The sequence below is a fragment of the Chiloscyllium punctatum genome, chromosome 6 (genome assembly GCF_047496795.1).
Source record: "Chiloscyllium punctatum isolate Juve2018m chromosome 6, sChiPun1.3, whole genome shotgun sequence".
Taxonomy (NCBI): domain Eukaryota; kingdom Metazoa; phylum Chordata; class Chondrichthyes; order Orectolobiformes; family Hemiscylliidae; genus Chiloscyllium; species Chiloscyllium punctatum.
This window is the reverse complement of record NC_092744.1, coordinates 74030955-74053087: the sequence shown is the minus strand read 5'-3', so window position 1 is coordinate 74053087 and position 22133 is coordinate 74030955. Positions and strand designations below refer to the sequence as shown.

Sequence of the window (22133 nt, the reverse complement as noted above, 5' to 3'; positions counted from 1 at the left end):
CTCGGGACCCTGCAACCACACGGCATCAATTTTGACTTCACCAGTTTCCATATCTCCCCTCCCTTCATCTCATCCCAGATCCAACCCTCAAACTTGGCCCTGCCCTCTTGACCTGTCCTACCTGTCCATCTCCCTTCCCACCTATCTGCTCCACCCTCCCCACCTGCATCCACCTATCGCCTTCTCACCTAACCCTCACTATTTATCTCTCAGCCCCGTTCTTCCTCCCCGTTCCCGACGAAGGGTTCATGCCTGAAACATCAACTCTCCTGCTCCTCGGATGCTGCCTGACCTGCTGTGCCTTTCCAGTGCCACACTTTTTGACTTTGACTTTCCAGCATCTGAAGTCGCTAATTCAGACCTATTGATTCACAGCCATAAGTAATACTATTGTGGGTAAACATGGGATTTAAGTAAAGACTGAGAAATGGAGAGGAAGAAAGTTTAGAGGAGATGTGGGGAAAAACCTTTTCATCCAGAGGGTGTTACAAATCTCTCGCACGTAAGGGTAGTAAATGCAGAAACTTTTATAAAATTTAAGAGTGGCACATGTATGGAATGAGCTGCCAGAGGAAGTGATAGAGCTTAGTACAATTGCAACATTTAAATGATGGGTGTATGAGTAGGAAGGGTTTGGAGGGATATGGTCCAAATGCTGGCAGGTGGGACTAGATTGGTGTGGGATACCTGGTCGACATGGACATGTTGGACTGAAGGGTCTGTTTCCTTGCTGTACAGCTTTATGACTCTTACGTATTCAGATGTGCGCTTGTGACGCCAAGGCATACAAGGCGATGGATCAAATGCAAGAAAATGGAATTAGGATAGTTAGGTGCTTGATTTTGACTGGTGCAAATGTGATTGGCGAAGGACTGAGAGCCCTTTTTCTGTTGTGTAAATCTCGATGTCTTTATGAGTTATGTAAGCATAAATAAAACAATAATTTGTTGAGCTCTTTGTTTTGTGTCCACAGGATCAGATAATATCTACATTTCTTGTAGATGTAGTTGTTAATAGGTTGAGAAAATTTTATCTCAAAATGGACATCCTTCATCATGAGTTATAAAGAAAGGCTGAATGGACTGGGACATTCTTCACTGGAGCGTAGGAGGTTGAGAAGTGACCCTATAGAAGTTTATAAAATCATGTCTTTTCTCTAAGATGGGGGAGTTTCCACACCAGGGGCACATTTTTAAGGTTAAAGGGGAGAGATTTTAAAAAGATAAGGGGGCAATTTTTTTACACAGAGTGTGGTTTGCAAGTGAAATGAACTTCCTGAGGAAGGGGTGGATGTGGGCACGATTACAACACTTAAAAGACCTTTGGATAAATACATCAGTTGGAAAGGTTTAGAAGGATATGGGCCAGGAGTAGGCAGGTGGGACTAGTTTAGTTTGGGATTATGTTTGGCATGGACTGGTTGGACTGAAGGGTCTGTTCTCGTGCAGTTTGACTCTATGATGTGTACAAAAATTAAACAGTATTTCAGGGAAGTGGAACCATCATAACTCACAGAAACACACTATAATGAAAGACAAGGCATTAATTCCTGAAACTAGAACCTAAACTGGTTGCATTATCATACTCATGCAGCTGTCAAAGCAAAACCAACCAAAATTTTGTATGATTTAGAATGCTTTATTATCCTGGTATATAGAGTCATAGAGATGTACAGCATGGAAACAGACCTTTCGGTCCAACCTGTCCATGGCAACCAGATATACCAACCCAATTTGGTCCCACCTGCCAGCACCCGGCTCATATCCCTCCAAACCCTTCCTATTCATATACCCATCCAAACGCCTCTTAAATGTTGCAATTGTACCAACCGCCACCGCTTCCTCTGACAGCTCATTCCATACACGTACCACCCTCTGTGTGAAAAAGTTGCCCCTTAGGTCTCTTTTATACCTTTCCCCTCTCACCCTAAACCTATGCCCTCTAATTCTGGACTCCTTGACCCCAGGGAAAAGACTTTGTCTATTTATCCTATCCATGCCCCTCATCATTTTGTAAACCTCTATAAGGTCACTCCTCAGCCTCCGACGCTCCAGGGAAAACAGCCCCAGCCTGTTCAGCCTCTCCCTATAGCTCAAACCCTCCAACCCTGGCAACATCCTTGTAAATCCTTTTTGAACCCTTTCAAGTTTCACAACATCTTTCCGATAGGAAGGAGACCAGAATTGCACGCAATATTCCAACAGTGGCCTAACCAATGTCCTGTATAGCCACAACATGACCTCCCAACTCCTGTACTCAATGCTCTGACCGATAAAGGAAAGCATACCAAACGCTTTCTTCACTATCCTATCTACCTGCGACTCCACTTTCAAGGAGCTATGAACCTGCACTCTGGGAGGTCTCTTTGTTCAGCAACACTCCCTAGGACCTTACTATTAAGTGTTAAAGTCCAAGGTTGATAGATTGAAAAGCTGGAACAGGTGGCAGAAAAAAAAAATAAATGGCCACACACACGTATGATATGCCTCACACAAATAAAGTGATTTACATCAGATCAAATGGGTGGCAGTTTTCCATTGAAATCATTCAGATTGTATTTGCAGAGGGTTTGCTTCCATTATTGTATATCTGTTACCTTCTGTAATATATGATAATTAATATCTTTCATCCAGAGATTACAATGATGTGGAGGCTGCATTGAATGCCATGAAGAATGTTGCCAAATTGATTAATGAGCGCAAGAGGCGGCTGGAAAACCTCGACAAAATTGCCCAATGGCAAAGTTCAATTGAGAACTGGGAGGTAGGAGCCCAGACTCTGTGTGCCATCATCACACATTTTGTTTACTTGTGATCTGTAGATTTAACTTCACTTTCTTTTACAGTAAGCATAAATTGTTTTCTTTCATGTCTGCATTCTTTTGTTTTGCTTAACGCCACAGTTATTTAGTTACTTAGCCCAAGCTGACTATCCTGGATCCAGTTCTCAGCTGAAGCCGTTCACTAACCCATTTGCCTATCCTTTCTCTAAGTCATTCTTTTGTCAATTATTTATTGATTTTCCTTTCAAATGCTGTTGGAGGTTCTGCAAAGGTTGCTCCATGTGGTAAAGCATTCCATGATCTCAGCATATTTCTCAGTGCTTATAACTTGTCCTTTTGTTGTGTTAGTGATAAACTGAGTTTATAGGCTAGATTCCCCACTGGAAAACCCGGTCAGACCACCAGAAGAAAATATACTTAATGGCTAGACTGGCATCAGCTCACTGATCATATTTCAGTTTTGCTTCAGTATGCACCCAGCACATACAACACCTGGTATGGGAGTAGAGGTAGCAGAGAGTGGGAAGACCATGATTGTGCACCATATAGAATATTAACATGGGTAGGCCATGACATTTGCTGAGAACTGTAATGCTCAGGCTCTGTCAGTCTTCAGGAATACTCTGTTCTTGCAAATGTTAGGCTGCATTTCATGATGCATCAGGGATGGATTGTTAATTGGGAGAATCCGGACAGAACTCCAGTGTGAATACATCCAGTGACCCTCAGGCCAGGAAATGGATTCATGGCTGTGTAGTAGATGTAAGGTTGTGAGGAAGTCAGCTACTCTGATCAAGGAAGAAACTGCCACATGAATCTCCTTCACATTGATTCATGTGCTTACTGCAACAGTTCCTCATAATTGCCATCACAAAATGTTTTGAAACTTTGCTAACTCTCTTCCAGTGGTGTTAAAATAATATTCTGGCGTGGTGACTCAGTGGTGAGCACTACTGCCTCACAGTGCCAGGGATCCAGGTTCAATTCCAGCCTCTGGTGACTGTGTGTGTGGAGTTTGCACATTCTCACCCTGTCTGCATGGGTTTCCTCCCACAGTCCAAAGATGTGCAGGTTAGGTGAATTGGCCATGCTAAGTTGCCCATAGTGTCCAGGGATGTGTATGTTAGGTGCATGAGTTAGGAGTAAATGTGGAGTAATAGTATAGGGGAATGAGTCTGGGTGGGATACTCTTCAGAGGGTCGAAATGGACTTGTTAGGCTGAAGGACCTGTCTCCACACTGTAGGGATTCTATGATTTCACATTATTCTCATAACTAAAGTAAACTCCTGAGAAATCCATTTAAATACAGATTCCATTTACCTCATATGGAGTGGATAATCCTATTATAATCAGTGCTTTCAGGTAAGTTTGGACACTGCCTGATTTTGAGTTGGACAGTTGATTTTCTCCAGTTGTCTGCCTGGAGCTTCTCACCAATGAAACTGGATATGTGAAGATTGGCAAAATGAAAAACTATATATTCTCCATTTATGTTATAGGGATATTATTCATTAAAGGTCTTCAGTGGAATTTCATCAAAATCCACCTGACCTAACCATTCTGTATTCCTGGGACTTGGGATTGAAAGGTAGAAACCTATAGGGTACTCCCGGAGTTGGATAGTCAGCAGTTAACAATTCTATCTTTTTCTTCAATGCCAACATGTGAAGCACACAAAAGTTCTTCAATTTGCTTTGATGGGACCATGCACATGCCAACACTCACTTGCAGGTTTAAATTAAGTAATACCAAAACATTTTCCTCAAATTTCCTCAACTTATACAGCCCTCTTGCAACATGGGTAACGCTACAACGGAAGAGACAAGGGACTTCCCGAAACTCCTTGCATGATGGAGCAGATTATAGTTTGCATCTAGTCAAATACTTGCCTTCACATTTAAATCTCCTACACCTACTTTCTGACAAGGTAATGGAAGGTGTGGTGTTGTGTGGAAAAAAAATCAGTTTTATTGAGGTGCTGTAACCATGTTCTGTACCATTAGCACAGTGCTCTGTTTTAAGAAGAATCCTCGAGGGTGTGTTCAAATTTACCTTTCTGTTGTGTCATGTGCTAATTGCTTGGAAGCTACAATGAAATAAAACATTTTGTTGATTCCATGATTTGTTGCTTGTTATGTAATTACCATGTAGCTGCAGGGAGGTGTAACTAACACCACTCAATATCAATATAAATCTCCCTGAGATAAATGACCTATAGAATGTGCTTGAACATGTAATTTAGTTTCAGGGTGCAGGAAATTGATCACTGAAAAGAAATATTGCTGATTTGTAATGCTGATAAATGACCTACCCGCCAGAGAAGTGGTATTGATTGTGGAGGGATTGACATATCTTTCCAGCGTTTTTACCATGGTGCATGTGGTTTCAGTTTTACATTGTGGTCTAATGGGAGAGAATTAGTAAAGTGCCAGCTCATAAGCAAAATGGTCACTTTGGCAGCAACTGAAAGATAGCGATTTAACAATTTGACTGTCGCTCTAAAGTAGGGCTTCAGGCCAGTTCGCACAAGCAACTAAAGGACTTTTACTGTGAAAACCCATTGCATTTTGAAAACATCCCTGCTCTCTTCCAATTTTAACTTAGCATGAACTGTGATATGATCACTGGCACAATACTTGCAGTTGAAGACAAGCTTGCATATTTTCCCCACTTCACACATGTCAATGTTAAGATTAAGTAGCACACCAAAGGTGCTTCATTTCTGAGGGACAGGTATAATTTCAGTTACTACACAGTTTTTATTACTGTCATAAATGTTGTATGTTGGAGGTGCAAAGGCTAAGTAATCCTATTTAGAAGGCATCTCTCACAAAGCATTCCAAATTGATTCTTATCAGATCTTCCTTTCTTTCTTTAGGGTGAAGATGTTTTGGCTCGAAGCTCAGAGCTCATCCATTCTGGTGAATTAACAAAGGTCTCCCAACCTCAAGCCAAGAGCAAACAGCGAATTTTTTTCCTCTTTGACCATCAGGTGGTCTTTTGCAAGAAGGTAAAAATGCCATCTGAAGCTACGTAAGCCTTCACACTTTGACTTTATTATGGAGGTCATGCAGGCAATTTAGAAAGAAAAACATTACCTCATGAGAATAGGTCAAGGTTCATTCTGTTTTCCTCCCATCATCCTGGTTAGAATTGTTAGAGCACAGAAGGAAGCCATTCAACCTATTCTACCTACACTGATTGTCTTGCCTAGTGCCAGATTCCTGCCTTTTCCCCTTACCTGTGCACAGCACTTTAATCCAAATAATTATCCAATGCCCTCTTGAATGCTTCAATTGAACCTGTCTCACCACATTTCCAGGCAGTGCATGCTGTACCCTAACTACTTTCTGTGTGAAAAAAGCTTTTCTCACCTCACCTTTACTTTTTTGGCACTTCATTTAAATCTATGCTCTTGGTCTTTCTTTCTTTTACAACGTGGAACAGCTTCTTATCTATTCTGTCCAGCCCATTCATTATTTTGAAGACCTTTGTCAAATCAAAAATCTCTACCAAATCTAATCACTGGTTAATTAATCACTGGCCAATCAATAGCAGCTAATTATTATTGATTAGGGTCAGACTTAAGGCAAAGAAAACCAGAATGTGTATAAGACATAGGCCCAAAATCCTTTTCCCTATAGCCATACTACAGAAAAGAAGAAAGGACATGCATTGATATTTGATATATATCCCAGTCAAATAAATGTTTTAGAATCATTGTCATTGGTGGGATGTAGGAAGCATATCAGCCAATTTGATTTACTACTGCCATATGTATCGAGGTACAGTGAAAAGTGTTGTTTTAAGTACTTTACAGGCAGATTGTACGATACAAGTGCATCAGGGTAACAGAACAGAGTGCAGCATACAATGTTACAACTGCTGAAAAGGTGCGCAGAGAGATCAGTATTAGCATTAACGGTCAATTCAAAAGTCTGATAACAGTGGGGAAGAAGTCGTTCTGCAATGTGATAATGACTAGATAATCTGTTTGCAGTTTTGTTGATTGAGTGATAAATATTTGCAACCATGCTGCTAATGGTATTATTCCCTTTTGCCCATCTTTAAAATGGCCTAATGGAATATTTTGTATCCACCTGAGAAGACAAGAGCTTCATTTTAATGTTTTATCTGAAACACAGCATCTCAAACAGTGCAGATGTTTATTTGTGCTGTACTGAAATTCCTGCCAAGATTTTGTGTTTAAGCTTCTGGTTGAGACTTGAACCCATGACCTACTGACTCACAGCTCAAAGTGTAACATAGAGGTTCACTGAGGACAGAGAACCACTGTACCACCGTGACAATCAAGGCCTGTTTAAAAAGTGAATAAGGCAAAAGATGGAGAATTACAGACTGATTAGCCTAACCACGGTCGTGGGTAAGGTTCTGGAATCTATTGTGAAGGATGAGATTTCTGAATACTTGGAAGTGTATGGTAAAATAGGGCAAAGTCAGCATGGTTTCATCAAGGGGAGGTCATGCCTGACAAATCTGATAGAATTCTTTGAGGAAGTAATGAGCAGGTTAGACCGAGGAGAGCCTATGGATGTTATTGGCCTGGACTTCAAGAAAGCATTGGACAAGGTGGCACAAAGGAGGCTGTTAAGATTAGAGTGGTGCTAGAAAAGCACAGCAGGTCAGGCAACATCCGAGGAGTAGGAAAGTTGATGTTTTGGGCAAATTTTTGGCCGAAACATCGATTTTCCTGCTCCTCAGATGCTGCCTGACCTGCTGTGCTTTTCCAGCACTACTCTAATCTCCAGCATCTGCATTATCCACTTGTGCCACACAGGAGGCTACTGAGTGTCACATAAGGGCCCATGGTGTAGAGGCAAGGTACGAGAATGGGTCCAAGCTTGACAGTCTGGCAGAAAGAAGAAAGTGAGGATAAAAGGGTCCATCTCAGGATAGAAGCCGGTGACAAGTGGTGTTCTGCGAGCTCAATGTTGGGACCACAACTTTTCACATTCCACATTAATGAACTAGATGAATGAACTGAGGGCATTCTGGCTCAGTTTGCAGATGATACAAAGATAGGTAGAGGGACGGCAGCATTGAGGAGGTGGGAAGGCTGCAGAAGGATTTGGACAGGTAGGAGGGGTGGGCAAAGAAATGGCAGATGGAGTGTGAAAGTGTTAGATCATGCACTTTGATCGGAAGAATAGAGTCATGGACTATTTTCTAAATGGGGAGAAAATTCAGAAGTCTGAAGTGCAAAGAGATTTTGGAGTTCTAGTCCAGGATTCTCTCAAGGTAAACATCCAGGTTGAGTCAGTAGTTAGGAAGGCAAATGCAATGATGGCATTTATTTTGAGAGGACTTGAATACAAATGCATGGATCTACTTCTGAGGCTCCTTAAGGCTCTGGTCAGACCATATTTGGAGTATTGTGCACAGTATAGGGCCCCATATCTCCTAGCCCTAGACCATGTTAGAGGAGGTTCATGTGAATGGCTTCAGGAATTAAAAGCTTAACATATGAGGAACATTTGAGGATTCTGTGTTTTATACTCGATGGGAGTTTAGAAGGATGAGGGGAGATCTAATTGAAACTTACAGAATACTGAGTGGCCTGAACAGAGCAGATGTTGGGAAGATATTTCCATTGGCAGGAGAGACCAGGACTGGAGGGCACGGCCTTAGAGTAAAGGGAAAACCTTTTAGAACATAGATAGGGAGAAACTTCTTCAGCCAGAGAGTAGTAAATCTGTGGAATTAATTGCCACAGAAGGCTGTGGAGGCTAGGTAATTGAATATATTTAAGACTGATATCGGTAAGTTTTTGATTATCAAATGAATCAAGGGTTATGGGGAGAAAGTGGAAGAATGGGGTTGAGAAATTTATCAGCCATGATTGAATGGTGGAGCAGACTCATTGGGCTGAATGGCCTTATTTCTGCTCCTATGTTTTATGGTCTTATCATTGTTTCATCAAACATTGATAATTATTGACTGAAAGTAGCCTAAAGAAGACTGAGAAATAAATTTAACAACGTACCAACTCATTTTCTCAGTGTCATTTGTCCTTGATGGTTATAGGTCTAGACCCTGAAATAAAAAGCTTAGCACTTTTCTGCTGAACAAACTTATTTTTCAGATTGAACAGAATTTTAAAATGTATAAGAACAGAAGTATTATTGGCATTCAGGATTATTTCAAATGATTGTTTTAAAATAATAGCAAGATTCACACATAAGAATGTAAATTGACTTGGATGATATTTAACGTTGTATTTTCTGAATACAGTTAGTAAGAGAGTTAGAGGATGACAAACAACCACAAGCATTTCCATAGCCTTTGCTCAGCTAAAATATTAACACGTGATTCAATCCCACTAAGGTCCACAGGCAAGTTGGTACCTCATTGCAGGTGCTTCACTGATTCACAATCTGGGGAAACTGGAATATAATGGCAGCCAAAGTTGCTGTTCAATCCAGGCCAGTTTGTCTATCTAGCAAGACACAAAAGCGTGATATTAAGAAGATATTCAGCTGTTTAGTATATGTCTTAGTGGAAAACTTGCTAAGAGCACAGTTTCACTCATTGCTCCATATTAGCAATACTTACTAGTGAATTCTGAAATGAATGTATATGAAAAGTGCCACAAAAATGTATGAATTACATTTTCTCTCAGTTTTAATGTTATAGAGAAGTTTATAGAATCACAGAATTGTTACAGTAACGAAGGAAACCATTGAGCCCATAGTGTCTGCACAGACCGTCTCTGACTATTTAGACTTGGTGCCAGACTCGTGCCTTTTGTTATTTCTATTTAAATAACCAGCCAATGCCCTCTTGAATGCCTCAGTTGAACATTTCTTGAGTACACTTCCAGGCATGACATTCTAAACCCAGATCAGTTGATGTGTGAAAAACTTTTTTCCTCACTTTGCATTTGCTTCTTTTGCAAAGCACTGTTCTTGGCCCATTTGTTAATAGGAACAGTTTTTCCAGTCTAATCTGTTCTAACAAATCACATTTTTCAAAACTTCTATCAGGTTGCCCCTCAACCTCTCCAAAATAATCATCCCAGACTATCTTCATGGCTGAAGTATCTCATTCCTCGCGCCATTCTCTTCTGCACTCTTCCATTGCAGTTGCAACCTTCATAAAACTTGCCACACAGGACAATACACTTCAGCTGAGGCCAAACCAGTGTCCTAGGTGGGGTCAGTATAACCTCCCTGTTTTTGTTGTACTCTATACCCCTACTAAGGAAGCTTAGCCAAGAATGACACCACCACTCCTTTTTATTTGTTTCTATCTTTTCTAACCAGAAATATTCACACTCAGTGCTGTCTTCCTTGAAGCAAATCTCTGATATTCCCACAGCATCATCATCCCTCAAGGCAAACCCCCAATCTTATTAACTATATTCTGTGTATTCACATACATAAACCATGATTTTGCAGCTGTCCAGGACATTGAGTAGGCCATGTTTTGGAATACTGCTTTCAGTTCATGTCTGCCAGCTATGGGAAAGGTGCTGCGAAACTTGAAATGTTTAAGGAAAGATTTACAAGGATGTTGCCAGGGTTGGAGGGTTTGAGCTATAGGGAGAGGCTGAGTAGGCTGAGGCTATTTTCCACAGAGGGTCAGAGGCTGAGGGTGACCTTACAGAGGTTAATAAAATCATGAGGGACATGGATAAGGTGAATAGCCAAAGTCTTTTCCCCAGGTTGGGGAGTCTAAAACTAGAGGTCATAGGTTAAAGGTGAGAGGGAAAAGATTTAAAAGGGACCTAAGGGGCAATTGTTTCACGCAGAGAGTGGTGTGTGTATGAAATGGGCTGCCAGAGGAAGTGGTGGAGGCTGGTACAATTGCAAAGTTTAAAAGGCATCTGGATGGGTATATGAATAAGAAAGGTTTAGAGGGATATGGGCCAAATGGGACTAGATTAGGTTCGATATCTTGTCAGAATGGACGAGTTGGACCACAGGGTCTGTTTCCATGCTGTACATCTCCAAGTCAATGACTTTATAACCTTCATTGTTTTTATTCACTCATTGGGTGTGGACATTGTTGGCTGGCCAGCATTTATTGCCAGTCCCTAGTTACCTTGAGAAGCTGGTAGTGAGCTGCATCCTTGAACTGCTGCAGTCCACATGCTATAGGTTGAACCACAATACCCTTAGAGAATTGTTAAATAACATTTGTGCATACAAATTCCAGACAATTACCATCTCCAAGAAGAAAAAAATCTAATCACTGTCTTTTGACATTCATTGGTGTCACAATCACTGAATCCCCCACTATCAACATCCTTGGTATTACTATTGACCAGAAACTCAACTGGGTTCATCATGTAAACACAGTGGCTACGAGAGCAGGTCACAGGATAGGAATGTTGTGGCAACTACCTTACCTCCTGGCTCCCCAAAGCCTGTCCACCATCTGTAAGGCACAAGTCAGGTATGTGATGGAATTTTCCTCATTTGCCTGGATGGTTGCAGCTCCAACAACATTTAAGAAGCTTGATATCATCCAAGAAAAGGAGCAGCCTGCTTGATTGGTGATGAGCTACCCTCATGATCCACAATGTCATATGGAAGGATTTTCAGTGTTTTGGCCCAGCAGCTATGAAGGAGTGGCCATGTATTTCCAAGCCGGGATGGTGGCTGGCTTGGAGATGAACTTGCAGATGGTGGGGTTCCCATGTATCTGCTGTCCTTGTCTTACTAAAGTGGAAGTGACTGTGAGTTTGGACGGTGCTATCTAATGATCTTTGGTGAATTTCTGCAGTGAATCTTACAGATATTACGCACTGCTGCAATTGAGTGCCAATGGTGGAGAGAGTGGATGTCTGTGGATGTCGTGCCGATCAAGCAGGTTGCTTTGTCCTGGATGGTGTAAAGCTTCTTGAGTGTTATTGGAGCTGCATTTCTCCAGGCAGGTGGGGAGTATTTCATCACACTCCTGACTTATGCCTTGTAGATGCTGGACAGGCTTTAGGGAGTCAGAGGTGAGTTACTTACTGCAGTACTCATGGCCACTGACCTACTCTTGTTCGCCACTGTGTTTATGTGCCAGTATAGTTACGTTTCTAGTCAATGGTATCCCCCAGGACTCAATGATGGTAACACCATTGAATATCAAAGGGCGGTGGTTAGATTGCCTTGCATTGAATGTAGTCATTGCCTGACATTTATGTGGTGTGAATGTTACTTGCCACTTTGCAGCCCAAGCTCGGATATTGTCCAGATCTTGTTGCATTTGAACATGGATTGCTTCAGTATCTGAAGAGTCAGGATGGTGCAATCATTAGTGGACATTCCCACTTCTCACCTTATGATGGAGGCAAGGTCATTGATGAAGCAGCTGAAAATGGTTGGGCCTTTAATAATACTTGGAGGAACTCTCACAGAGATGTGATGGAACTGAGATGACTGATCTCTACCAACCATAGCCATCTTCCTATGTGCCTGTTATGACTCCAACCAGTTTTTCCACTGATTCTCATTGATTCCAGTTTTACCAGGATGCCACACATGTTCAAAGCTTAGATATCAAAGCTATCACTCTCCTCTATCTATGGAATTCAGCTCTTTTTGTCTGTGATTTAACCAAGACTGTAATGATGCTCAAGAGCTGAGTGGCCCCAGAAGAACCCAAACTGGGTGTCACTGAGTAGGTTATTGCTGAGCAGGTGGTAGTACCACTGACGACACCTTCCATCACTTTACTGATGATCGAGAGTAGACTGATGGGACAGTGACTAGCCGGGTTGAATTTGTTCTTTTTTTTGTGTGCAGCACAAACCTGGGCAATTTTCCAAATTGTCAGGAAGATGTCAGTGTGGTACCTATACTGGGACAGCTTGGCTGGGAGAGAGGCAAGTTCTGGAGCACAAGTCTTCAGTACTATTGCCAGGATATTGTCAGGGCCTGTAGCCTTTACACTATCCAGTGTTTCCAATCATTTCTTGATATCATGTGGAGTGAATTGAATTGGCTGAAGACTGGCACCTGTGATGCTGGGGACCACTGGAGGAGGTGGAACTATATTATCCAGTTGGTACTTCTGGCTGAAGATTGCTGTCAAAGCTTCAGCCTTACCTTTTGCACTGATGTGCTGGACTCTTCTATCATTGAAGATGGGGGTATTTGTGGAGCCTCTTCCTCCAGTCCACCATTCACAAATGGATGTGGCAGGACTGGAGACCTTGGATCTGATCCATTGGTTGTAGGATTACTTAGCTCTGTCTATCACTTGCTGCTTATGCTATATTGTAGCTTTACTAGGTTGACACCTCATCTTCAGATGTGCTTAGTGCTGCTCCTGGCTTGCCCTCCTGCACTCTCCATTGAAGCAGGGCTGATCTCCTGGTTTGATGGTAGTGGTTGAGTAGGAGATATGTGGGCTATGAGGTTACTGATTGTGTTGGAGTACAATTCTGCTGCTGCTAGTGGACCACAGCTTCTCATGGATGTCCATTCTTGAGTTGCTAGATCTGTTTAGACTCTGTCCCAGTTAGCACAGTGATGGTGCCACACAACACAATGGAGGGTATTCTCAATATGAGGGCGTGACTTCATTTCCCAGAGGACTCTGTATGGTCACTCTTACTGATACTGTCATGCACAGATGCATTTGCAGCAGACAGATTAGTAGAGGTGAGGTCAAGTATATTTTTCCCACTTTTATGCACCATGGGATTACTCTCCCAATATTATCTTCTAGTTCCCACAGCTCCGTTGATTGTTTAAGCCCTTTCACCACCAAGTTATTGTGTCCTATTTTAATCAGGATGTTGATGTTAAATGGTTACATCCATGAAGTGCCTTTAAATGCCTACCTCTTCTGTTTTACCTAGTTAGTTCAGTAGAACCAGTTAAGCCGTACATTTAGCTGACCAGACTTCAATCTCTGGAATTCTCATCTGAAACCTTTCCTCCTGTACACAACATTCTTCTTCCTTAAGATCCTCCATAAAGGCTATCTCTTCAGCCAGGTTTTTAGCCACTTTTCACAGCATGACCAGCTTTATTTTGACGTCTATTTATAAGTGCCTTGGAACATTTTTCTATTTTATAGGCACTTTATAAAATGGAAGTTGCGGTTTTTATTATAGTACAATAAAGTGCACTGAGGCTTTTTGTAAAATGTTTTTAAATTCTAATATTATATGGGGTGAATGGGTCATAATCTGTTTGGTTTTACAATCTGAGATGTCACACTTTCATAGGACCTCCTGCGTCGTGACATCTTATACTACAAGAGCAGGATAGACACAGACAGCATGGAAGTCGTAGATGTCGAAGATGGGAAGGACAAGGACTTCAACATCAGTGTCAAGAACGCTTTCAAACTTCAAAACAAGTTCACTAATGAAGTACACTTGTTCTGTGCAAAGAAATCATCAGTCAAAGAACGTTGGCTTCAAGCCTTTGAAAATGAACGAAAACAGGTTCAACTTGATAAAGAGACAGGTAAAAATCTTGTTTGTGGAACTGTTGGCAGGTTGAAATGATGTTACTGAGGCTACTCGTGTCAGCTGTTATCTCCTTAAATATAAATTCTATGAAAGCAATTACATCCATGCCACCATTAATGTGCCTTTCAGTTTTTTCATTCATGGGATGTGGTTGTCTCTGGTTAGGCCAGTATTTATCATCCATCCCTAATTGTTCATGAGAATGCGGTGTTAATCTGTCTTTTTGAATCATTGCAGTTCATCCACAGTGCTGTTAGGGAAGGAAAGTATTCTACCTTCTACAAGGCTATGAAATTCTGCTTGGCATGCAATATAGTTCTCAACAAATATCAGGAGGTGACTTGCATTATTCCCCACTGATCATGCCTTCCCTCTGTTGGAGTTGCTGATGTACTGTAGTGTGCACCTCTCCCTTTCCATCTTGCCTTAATGCCATATCATTTGTTAGGCTTCAGCTCAGAGTACAATAGATTTATATATTTATTCTGATGAGCAATTGGTAGTTAACCACCTGAGGGCAGCTAATAACCCATGACTTGAGAATTTATGCTGGCTGAATATAACTGCAGCTAAGGGCTTTGTGGTACTGTCCCTACCCCTGAACTGAAAGACGTGGGTTCATTTCCCACCTGCTGCAGAGGTGTGCAATAACATCTCCAAACAGGTTGATTAAGTTAAAGAAAGAACATTATAACTGCTGCTAGTGTGAAGCTACTTTATAAAATGGATCCACGAAACATTTGAATGTGATTATAGAGAGCTGGGAGGATGGTTTGCCCTGCACACGTGCATTCAAGTTGCCAATGACAAAGTGATTAAAAAAACAACAGTCCAGCTTGGAACTATCAATTTGCTCATTCTAGAGTGCTGCATCAGTGCACAGCATCTACAAATAATAAAATAAAACATTCCATAACTGGGTTCAACTATGAATCTTTATGATGCCCTCCTGGTTATTCCACATGGAAATGGCATGCTCCACCACAAATGAGTCACTTTCTGAGCTGTTACTTATCCACTAGCAACAAAGTGCAATACCAGTGAGATCCCTCATTAATATAATTGTATTGTTTTCTCCTTCATTCACGACATATCAGATTTGTTTTCCAGAATTAATGCTTGGATATGTATTTCACATTGTTCGCTTGTCTTCCAGAAACGCTGTCCACCATTATTGAATGGGGCATGCCTGATTTTACAGTTGTGTTCATGAGTAATCTTTGTGCTTTTTCTCAAGGCTTTGCTATCACAGAAGTTCAAAAGAAACAGGCCATGATGAATGCAAAAAAATCACATCCGACTGGGAAGCCTAAAGGTGATTTTTCGAATTTAATAAAGTTATCACTGCATAGTCATCTACGAAGCAGGCATTGCAATTCATGGTTTGATCTAGAAGCTCATAATAAGTGCAATACACTATTTGTATTTTAGTCAAAGTCTTATCTGGATAGTATAGCTGGAAGGACAAATTGATCAAATACATTTTTAAGACACATTTGACATACAAATAAATATAAAATACAAACAATTTTAAGGTAAATTTGAAAGAAAAGGGTGATCCAGAGGAATATTTTGCAGTGTTAGATGGTGCCAATTGGTTACTTCCCAATGAGAAAACAAGAAAATTAGTTTTCTAAGATTATTTGTGAAATACATTGCCTGTGGGTGTGTTGGAAGTAGATTTGGTGGAAGAAATCAAAAGGGAACTGGATTATTAGCTGAAGAAGAAGTATGTATAAGGTTATAGGAAGAGTGGCTGTGGATTAATTGTTCCTCAGACAGCCAGCACAAAATGACCTGCTTCTCTGCTGGAACTGTCTTCTGGTTTTATGATTCAATCATGACAATACTTCAAAATATATTTTATTGGCAGTAAGGAGCTTTGTGCTATCTATCCTGAGGTTGTGAAAATCCATACCAATGTGAAGTTTTTCTTTCTTGACAGCAGCAGACAACAGCGAAATTCCAGATATGAAACTTAAAAATAAGCATTTCATAAGGGAAACATTTCATGCAGTTTGTACTAAATTACATTTTACATTTTCCAAACCAGTGAGCCCTTTCTTCAATGGAGCATTGCTAAGAATGTAAGCCACAAAACAATTATCCGGGTTACCCATGTCCTAACGTTGGGTATTTTACAAGCTTACTGAATGAATAATGAAAGAGGGAAAAAAAACTTAATAACTGTTGTGTCATTATTCTAGTTGTGGTACAATGTCTGGGCTAGTTATTTGAGCACATCTGTTTTTCTATTCTTTATCCATGGCTGTCACAAACATTGGTCTCTATTTTTCTACTGAGCACGTCTAAATTTGGAACATCTCAGCCCTCATAATTCTGTCATTTTTCAGTTCTTATGGAAGGACGAATATCCTAAGCAAAATTTTCATTTGACTTGAGTTTTCTAGTGGTCTAACTGTTCTGCTTCGCTATATACACAATTATAATCTGCTGCAGAATAAAGCTAAAGTCACCATAGTCCCAGAAGGCTGCTGTCTTGTTAGAGAGACAATTGGTTGTGGCTTACCTTAAGGATCATCACACCTCAGGTGAGAGGAGAGGTTGAGAAGAAGAGTCCTTCATGGTGCCGGATTGGACCCATGCTGTTGGGGTCCAATTGCAAACATTGCATTGCGTTGTAAACCAGCCACCCAGCCAACAGAGCTAACTGATCACAGGATAACCCAGCAATGGCAACTTACAGAATACAACAGTCATGCTGTTAGAATTCTGCCTTTGATTATTTATTTGAAACTAAATTATGTAAATAAGAATTCACTTACTCCCTGCAGAAAGATCCATGGTCAATTTTATCAAATTAAATTCCATTTAATATATTGTAGAAGCTGAAAATACTTGCACTTACTTTAAATTACAAAAAGGTAAATGATTAGTGTTGGGTGAATAATGCTGACATACCAAGGACAAATTCGAACTTGGAATGCAGCATTTTTCTTTATTTTGTCCCAACTCAGTGAATGTGAATGTATAGACAGATCCTCTGCTAAGTATTCAAAGGGAAAATTGAACACCGTGAAGTACTTTACAGATGGGTTTAATTCAGTTCAGTTCCTCTACACACAAGTAATTTATTTACATCTGGCTGTTTGTGGCTGCTGTACTACGTGAGTAATTGGACAGACATGTACTCCATTATAGTGGTTCATTTCCAGATAGTACAATCAAATCTCAGGTAAGCGAATCAAATGCACAAGTGACAAATACCAGCATCAGAATTGGTGCATTATTTTCTCTGTGAATAGTGGGTAGCATTTTCATTCAAGTTTGTGGTGTATGCTTAAAATGTTCACCTTTGCACAGTGTGTACTTACAGTTTAATATGCTTTTTAAAACTGCTAGTGGATAGTCCTTTACCATTCTTTCATCCTGTCTTAATTCATGCACTTTTCAGAGAAATAGATGTTGCCAAGCATGACTGTAACTTGTTTTGTGTGTTCTGTCTTTTGTTTTCTTTCCTTTCTTTCACTCACTCTTTTCTATCCCTGTTTCTTGAACAAGATCTCCAGCAGCTGCTGAATGTGACCTCATCTCTGTCTCAGTCCACCACATGTCTACACGAACCTTCTCCCCAGCATCCAAAACCCCCACCAGCTACCAAACTCCTCGAGACCCCACGGATGTCGCAGGCTCGTCTTCTGCTCCAGAAAGGGGGGGATGTGACCCCCAGCATTTTACGTAGGGCTATGTCATGGATGTCCACTCACAGCCGAGACCTGTTCCAATAATGGCAGAAAAGGTGATCAGCCTATTCCCCTTTAATTTTAACAAACATAACCAATATAAACGTGAAGTTGCTTAAGAAGCTGATAATGTAGTGAAACCTGGCCTTCTGGTCGCCTTGAATTTTACCTCATCGTCGATCATTTCGAACTCAGGAGCAAGCAGATTTATTAAATAGGTTTAATAGTTCTTTCATCAATCAAATCATCTGCCAAAGATTTTGCAAGCAAGCCCTAAAATCCAAACTTACCTTTGGAGCTGCCAGGTTTTCCTTGAATTCCAAGCATTATATATTAATAACCATACAATGAACCAGCGTAGAACAAGACCTTTTAGCCCATTGTGTATGTGTCAGCATTTTGAAAGACTGTCCAATGAGTCCTGTTGCTACGCTGTTGCCTGTTCATTAATCATTTCCAAGTCCAAATTCTTTTTTAAAAAATTACTGTTAAATCAGCTACCACTATACTGTCAGGGAATAACATCCAGATTATATTGTAGAAAACATGAAAAATGCTGTAGCGCAACCATATTCATTTGATAAATAGAAACCATTAGAGGAAACAAAAACAGAAATTGTTGAAAAGCTCAGCAGGTTTGGCAGCATCTGTCCATCTTCCGTCCCACCTGTCCACTCTACCCTCCCTACCAACCTATCACAAATCACCTACATGCATCCACCTTTCACCATCCCACCTACCTTCCTCCTAGCCCCACCCCCCCCAACCTCCTATTTGTCTCTTAGCTCCCTTACCCCTCCGCATTTCCTGATTAGATTAGATTACCTACAGTATGTTAACAGGACCTTCGGCCCAACAAGTCCATACCGACCCTCCGAAGACTCACCCACCCGGACCCATTCCCCATATGTACCCCTGACTAATGCATTTAACATTATGGGCAATTTAACATGGCCAATTCACCTAACCTGCACATCTTTGGACTGTGGGAGGAAACCGGAGCACTTGAAGGAAATCCATGCACACAAGGGGGAGAATGTGCAAACTTTACAAAGATTCCAGCCCTAGGCTGGAATCGAATCCAGGTTCCTGGTGCTGTGAGGCAGCAGTGCTAACCACTGAGCCACCATGCCGCCCCCTGATGAAGGACTTATGCCCAAAACATCAACTCTCCAGCTCCTCGGATGCTATCTGACCTGCTGTGCTTTTCCAATACCACGCTTTTTGACTCAGCATCTGTGGAGGGAAATCAGAGTTAATGTTTCAGGTCCAGTGCAGAACTGGGTTCTGTGGCAAGGGCATTAATGTTTGGGTTAAATATTAACTGATTTCTCTCCACAGATGCTGCCGGACCTGCTGAGCTTTTTCAGCAATTTCTGTTTTTGTTTCTGATTTCCAGCATCCTCAGTTCTTTCAGTTTTTATTGACGATTAAAGATAACCCTTTCTCACAACTTTTTCTGATCTTTGGATCTGTCCAAAATATGAAGCAGACTAGCTTCAATCCAGAGGAACTTCCAACAACAATTATAATTGATTTCAAACTGAACTCAGAATGTTCAGGGATTAACTGAGCAGTGGCCTTCAAAGGCAATGGTTAGTGGCTGAACACGACACTCGAACCCTGAGTCTTAACATGGTCATGAGTGATAAACAAGGAATACATTGGTTCAACTTGTTAAAAATCACATGCAATGAAAGACCATATCACTTGGCCAGAGCCCATCAACTAGTCCTTAACTGATGCAGGAGTCATGTGCTGTGGTCATGGAGAAGTCCCGTTCACTGTAGCTTTCCAGAGGAACTATCATGTGTTCATTCATATCTGTTACGTTTAACAACAGGAAAGTGTTCTGCCGTGTGTAATAAAGTAATTAATTTCTGCTTTATAGAAGGCTTTAAGATTTCACTAAATGTCAACTGCAGATTGAAGTTTTGTAATATATTTGTCATAAACCATTGATCCAATTCCTCATCTGCTTGAATGAAGGCCGCAATATTTTCCATCATTCCCTTTTTATCCTCCATTCATCTCTCTAGCTCATCTTCTCACACCACTTCAGAAGACGTAATGAACCCCAGATATTATGCACACTTCCCCACTAATTGTATCTTATAGGAGTTGGACCACAACAAAACTGAGCAGTTAAATGGTACCAGAACCAATCTTCATCAGATACCACTGCTCATTTCTCATAAAAAAGCTGTTTCTTAATGAAGTGTGCTGTTTAAAGTGAAAACAGAATTGTTCATTTCAAATAATGTATATTCATGTTGGGCGAGAGATGTTGTTGGCAAGGTTGGCATTTAGTTCCCAATTCTGGTTGCCCTGAGAAGGGGGTGTTGCAATTGATTAGGGAGGAAGGTCATTTCAGATAAAGAGTGAACTAAACCACTGTGAGACTGGAATAACATGTAGGTCAGACTTGAGTAAGGACAACACATTTCCTTACCAAAAGGACATGAGTGTATACGTTGTTTCTTTGTAGCAATTTCATCGTCCCAGAACCAATAAACTGAATTTATTTCTAAAACTGCTATGGTGAACTTGAACTCATCTTCACTGGGTTACTAGCTGGTAACATGACCCACCATACTCATCTGGCTATGGTATCCAAGTAGGGACATCTAATCACATCCTTAACACATATCTGCACCTAAAAATCATTAATTTGTAAGTGAAAGAACAATGTATAATTCTATTATATATGGAAGACACCATTATATGGACCACACAATCAATGCACTAAAAAGAACGATAGAACAGTAAATCATTAAGGGCTAAACCCTCTTAGCTGCTTCATGTTCAAATTAATGAATCACCCAATGGAACAAAATTGCTGAACAAAAAAAGCAGACTTTGGAATTCTGAAGCATTTGTGGAGAGAGGAACAGAGTCAGTGTTTCAAAACTGGTATGACAAAATGCTTTGCCTATTATTTAGATTGAATTCTACAGTGTTGAACATGGCCATATGAATACAGATTTCATTGTTGAAAAATGCCACCAACTGTAGACGTGATTCCTATAGGTTCTGCATGTCTTGAGTCATAACAGTTGGAGCTATGGTGTAGGGTTATGGAAGGATTCAAAATAGCTTCAAATACCAACACATTAACAATCATTTTACAGGTCAATGGAGAGAGATTTGTGTATCTGTAAAAAAAAGGCTAAAGCATCCAGTTTTCCATAGGATTCTCAGGGGTTTTATTTAGGTGCGAATTATATATCTCAGTCCCAAATGACCTTTCTTTTCCACCCATTCAATGCCAGCATTTACTGCCAATCCCTAATTGCCCTCGGGAAGAAAGTTGGACTGATTTCTTAAACCGCTGCAATCCCTGCAAGTAAAGGTATTCTCACATTCTTGTAAAGGAGGGAATTAAAGGAAATTGAACCAGCGACAGTGAAGGAGCAGTCTTATTTTTTGGGTCAGGAAGGTGTATGCATTGGCAGAGAGCACACACAGCTAGTAGGGGAAAGCTGATCATCAAAGCCTGGCAGGATCAGAGGAGAGAGAAACGAGTTAGCATTTCACATCGAATATCTCGCTTCTTAAGAATCCTTTTTGGACATGGTTTGCTTGTGTGGTTTTGAGTGACCACTTAACTGAGCCTGAATGTTTACCTGGTCTTGCAGCATGACAGCATAATCTGCTCACTATCTGAGGTGCTGTATATAGAAATGAACATTATTTAATCATCAGCAAACATCTTCATTTCTACCTTTAAGTGGCCATATCATTCATGAAGCATTGAAGGTGTTTGTGCCTAAGAGTCTCCCATTTAGGTTCCTTGGCTGAGATTGTTGGCTTCGAATAGCCAGTCCTGGTGCATTAGTAAATTTCACATGTCCATACTTTAACACTTTTTTAAGACTTTGTTTTAAGCAGTTTTATAACAAGACATTTAAGAGTGAACCACAGTGCTGAGGGTCTAGAGTTACATGTAAACCAGACCAGATAAGGATGATAGCTTTCCTTTGCTAAGGGATGTTAATGAGTGAAATAGATTATGGCAATCTGTTCATTTAATTCCAGAATTTAATGCATTTGCAAATGGGGGAGTCAAATGCAGGTTGCAAGAACATTATCTGGGTTTCTAGATTATGAGTCCTTTGACAATACCACTAGGCCATTCACTTACCCTACTGATGGCAATCCATTTTCCTTCTGATACTCATCAATTTCAACGTTGTTTGATCCTCT

The 22133-nt window shown here is 40.7% G+C and overlaps 1 protein-coding gene across 12 annotated transcripts in view; it reads left to right on the top strand.

Annotated features, from left to right (window-relative positions):
- Window positions 1–22133, top strand: part of LOC140479074 (rho guanine nucleotide exchange factor 4-like) — a 474075-nt gene that overhangs the window by 437353 nt on the left and 14589 nt on the right. For all 12 annotated transcript variants that reach the window (XM_072572907.1, XM_072572906.1, XM_072572909.1 and 9 more), the window contains 4 exons: window positions 2634–2763; window positions 5662–5793; window positions 13975–14218; window positions 15461–15538. In XM_072572907.1, coding sequence (XP_072429008.1) covers window positions 2634–2763; window positions 5662–5793; window positions 13975–14218; window positions 15461–15538 — 584 coding nt within the window. The remainder of the gene's footprint in view (window positions 1–2633; window positions 2764–5661; window positions 5794–13974; window positions 14219–15460; window positions 15539–22133) is intronic.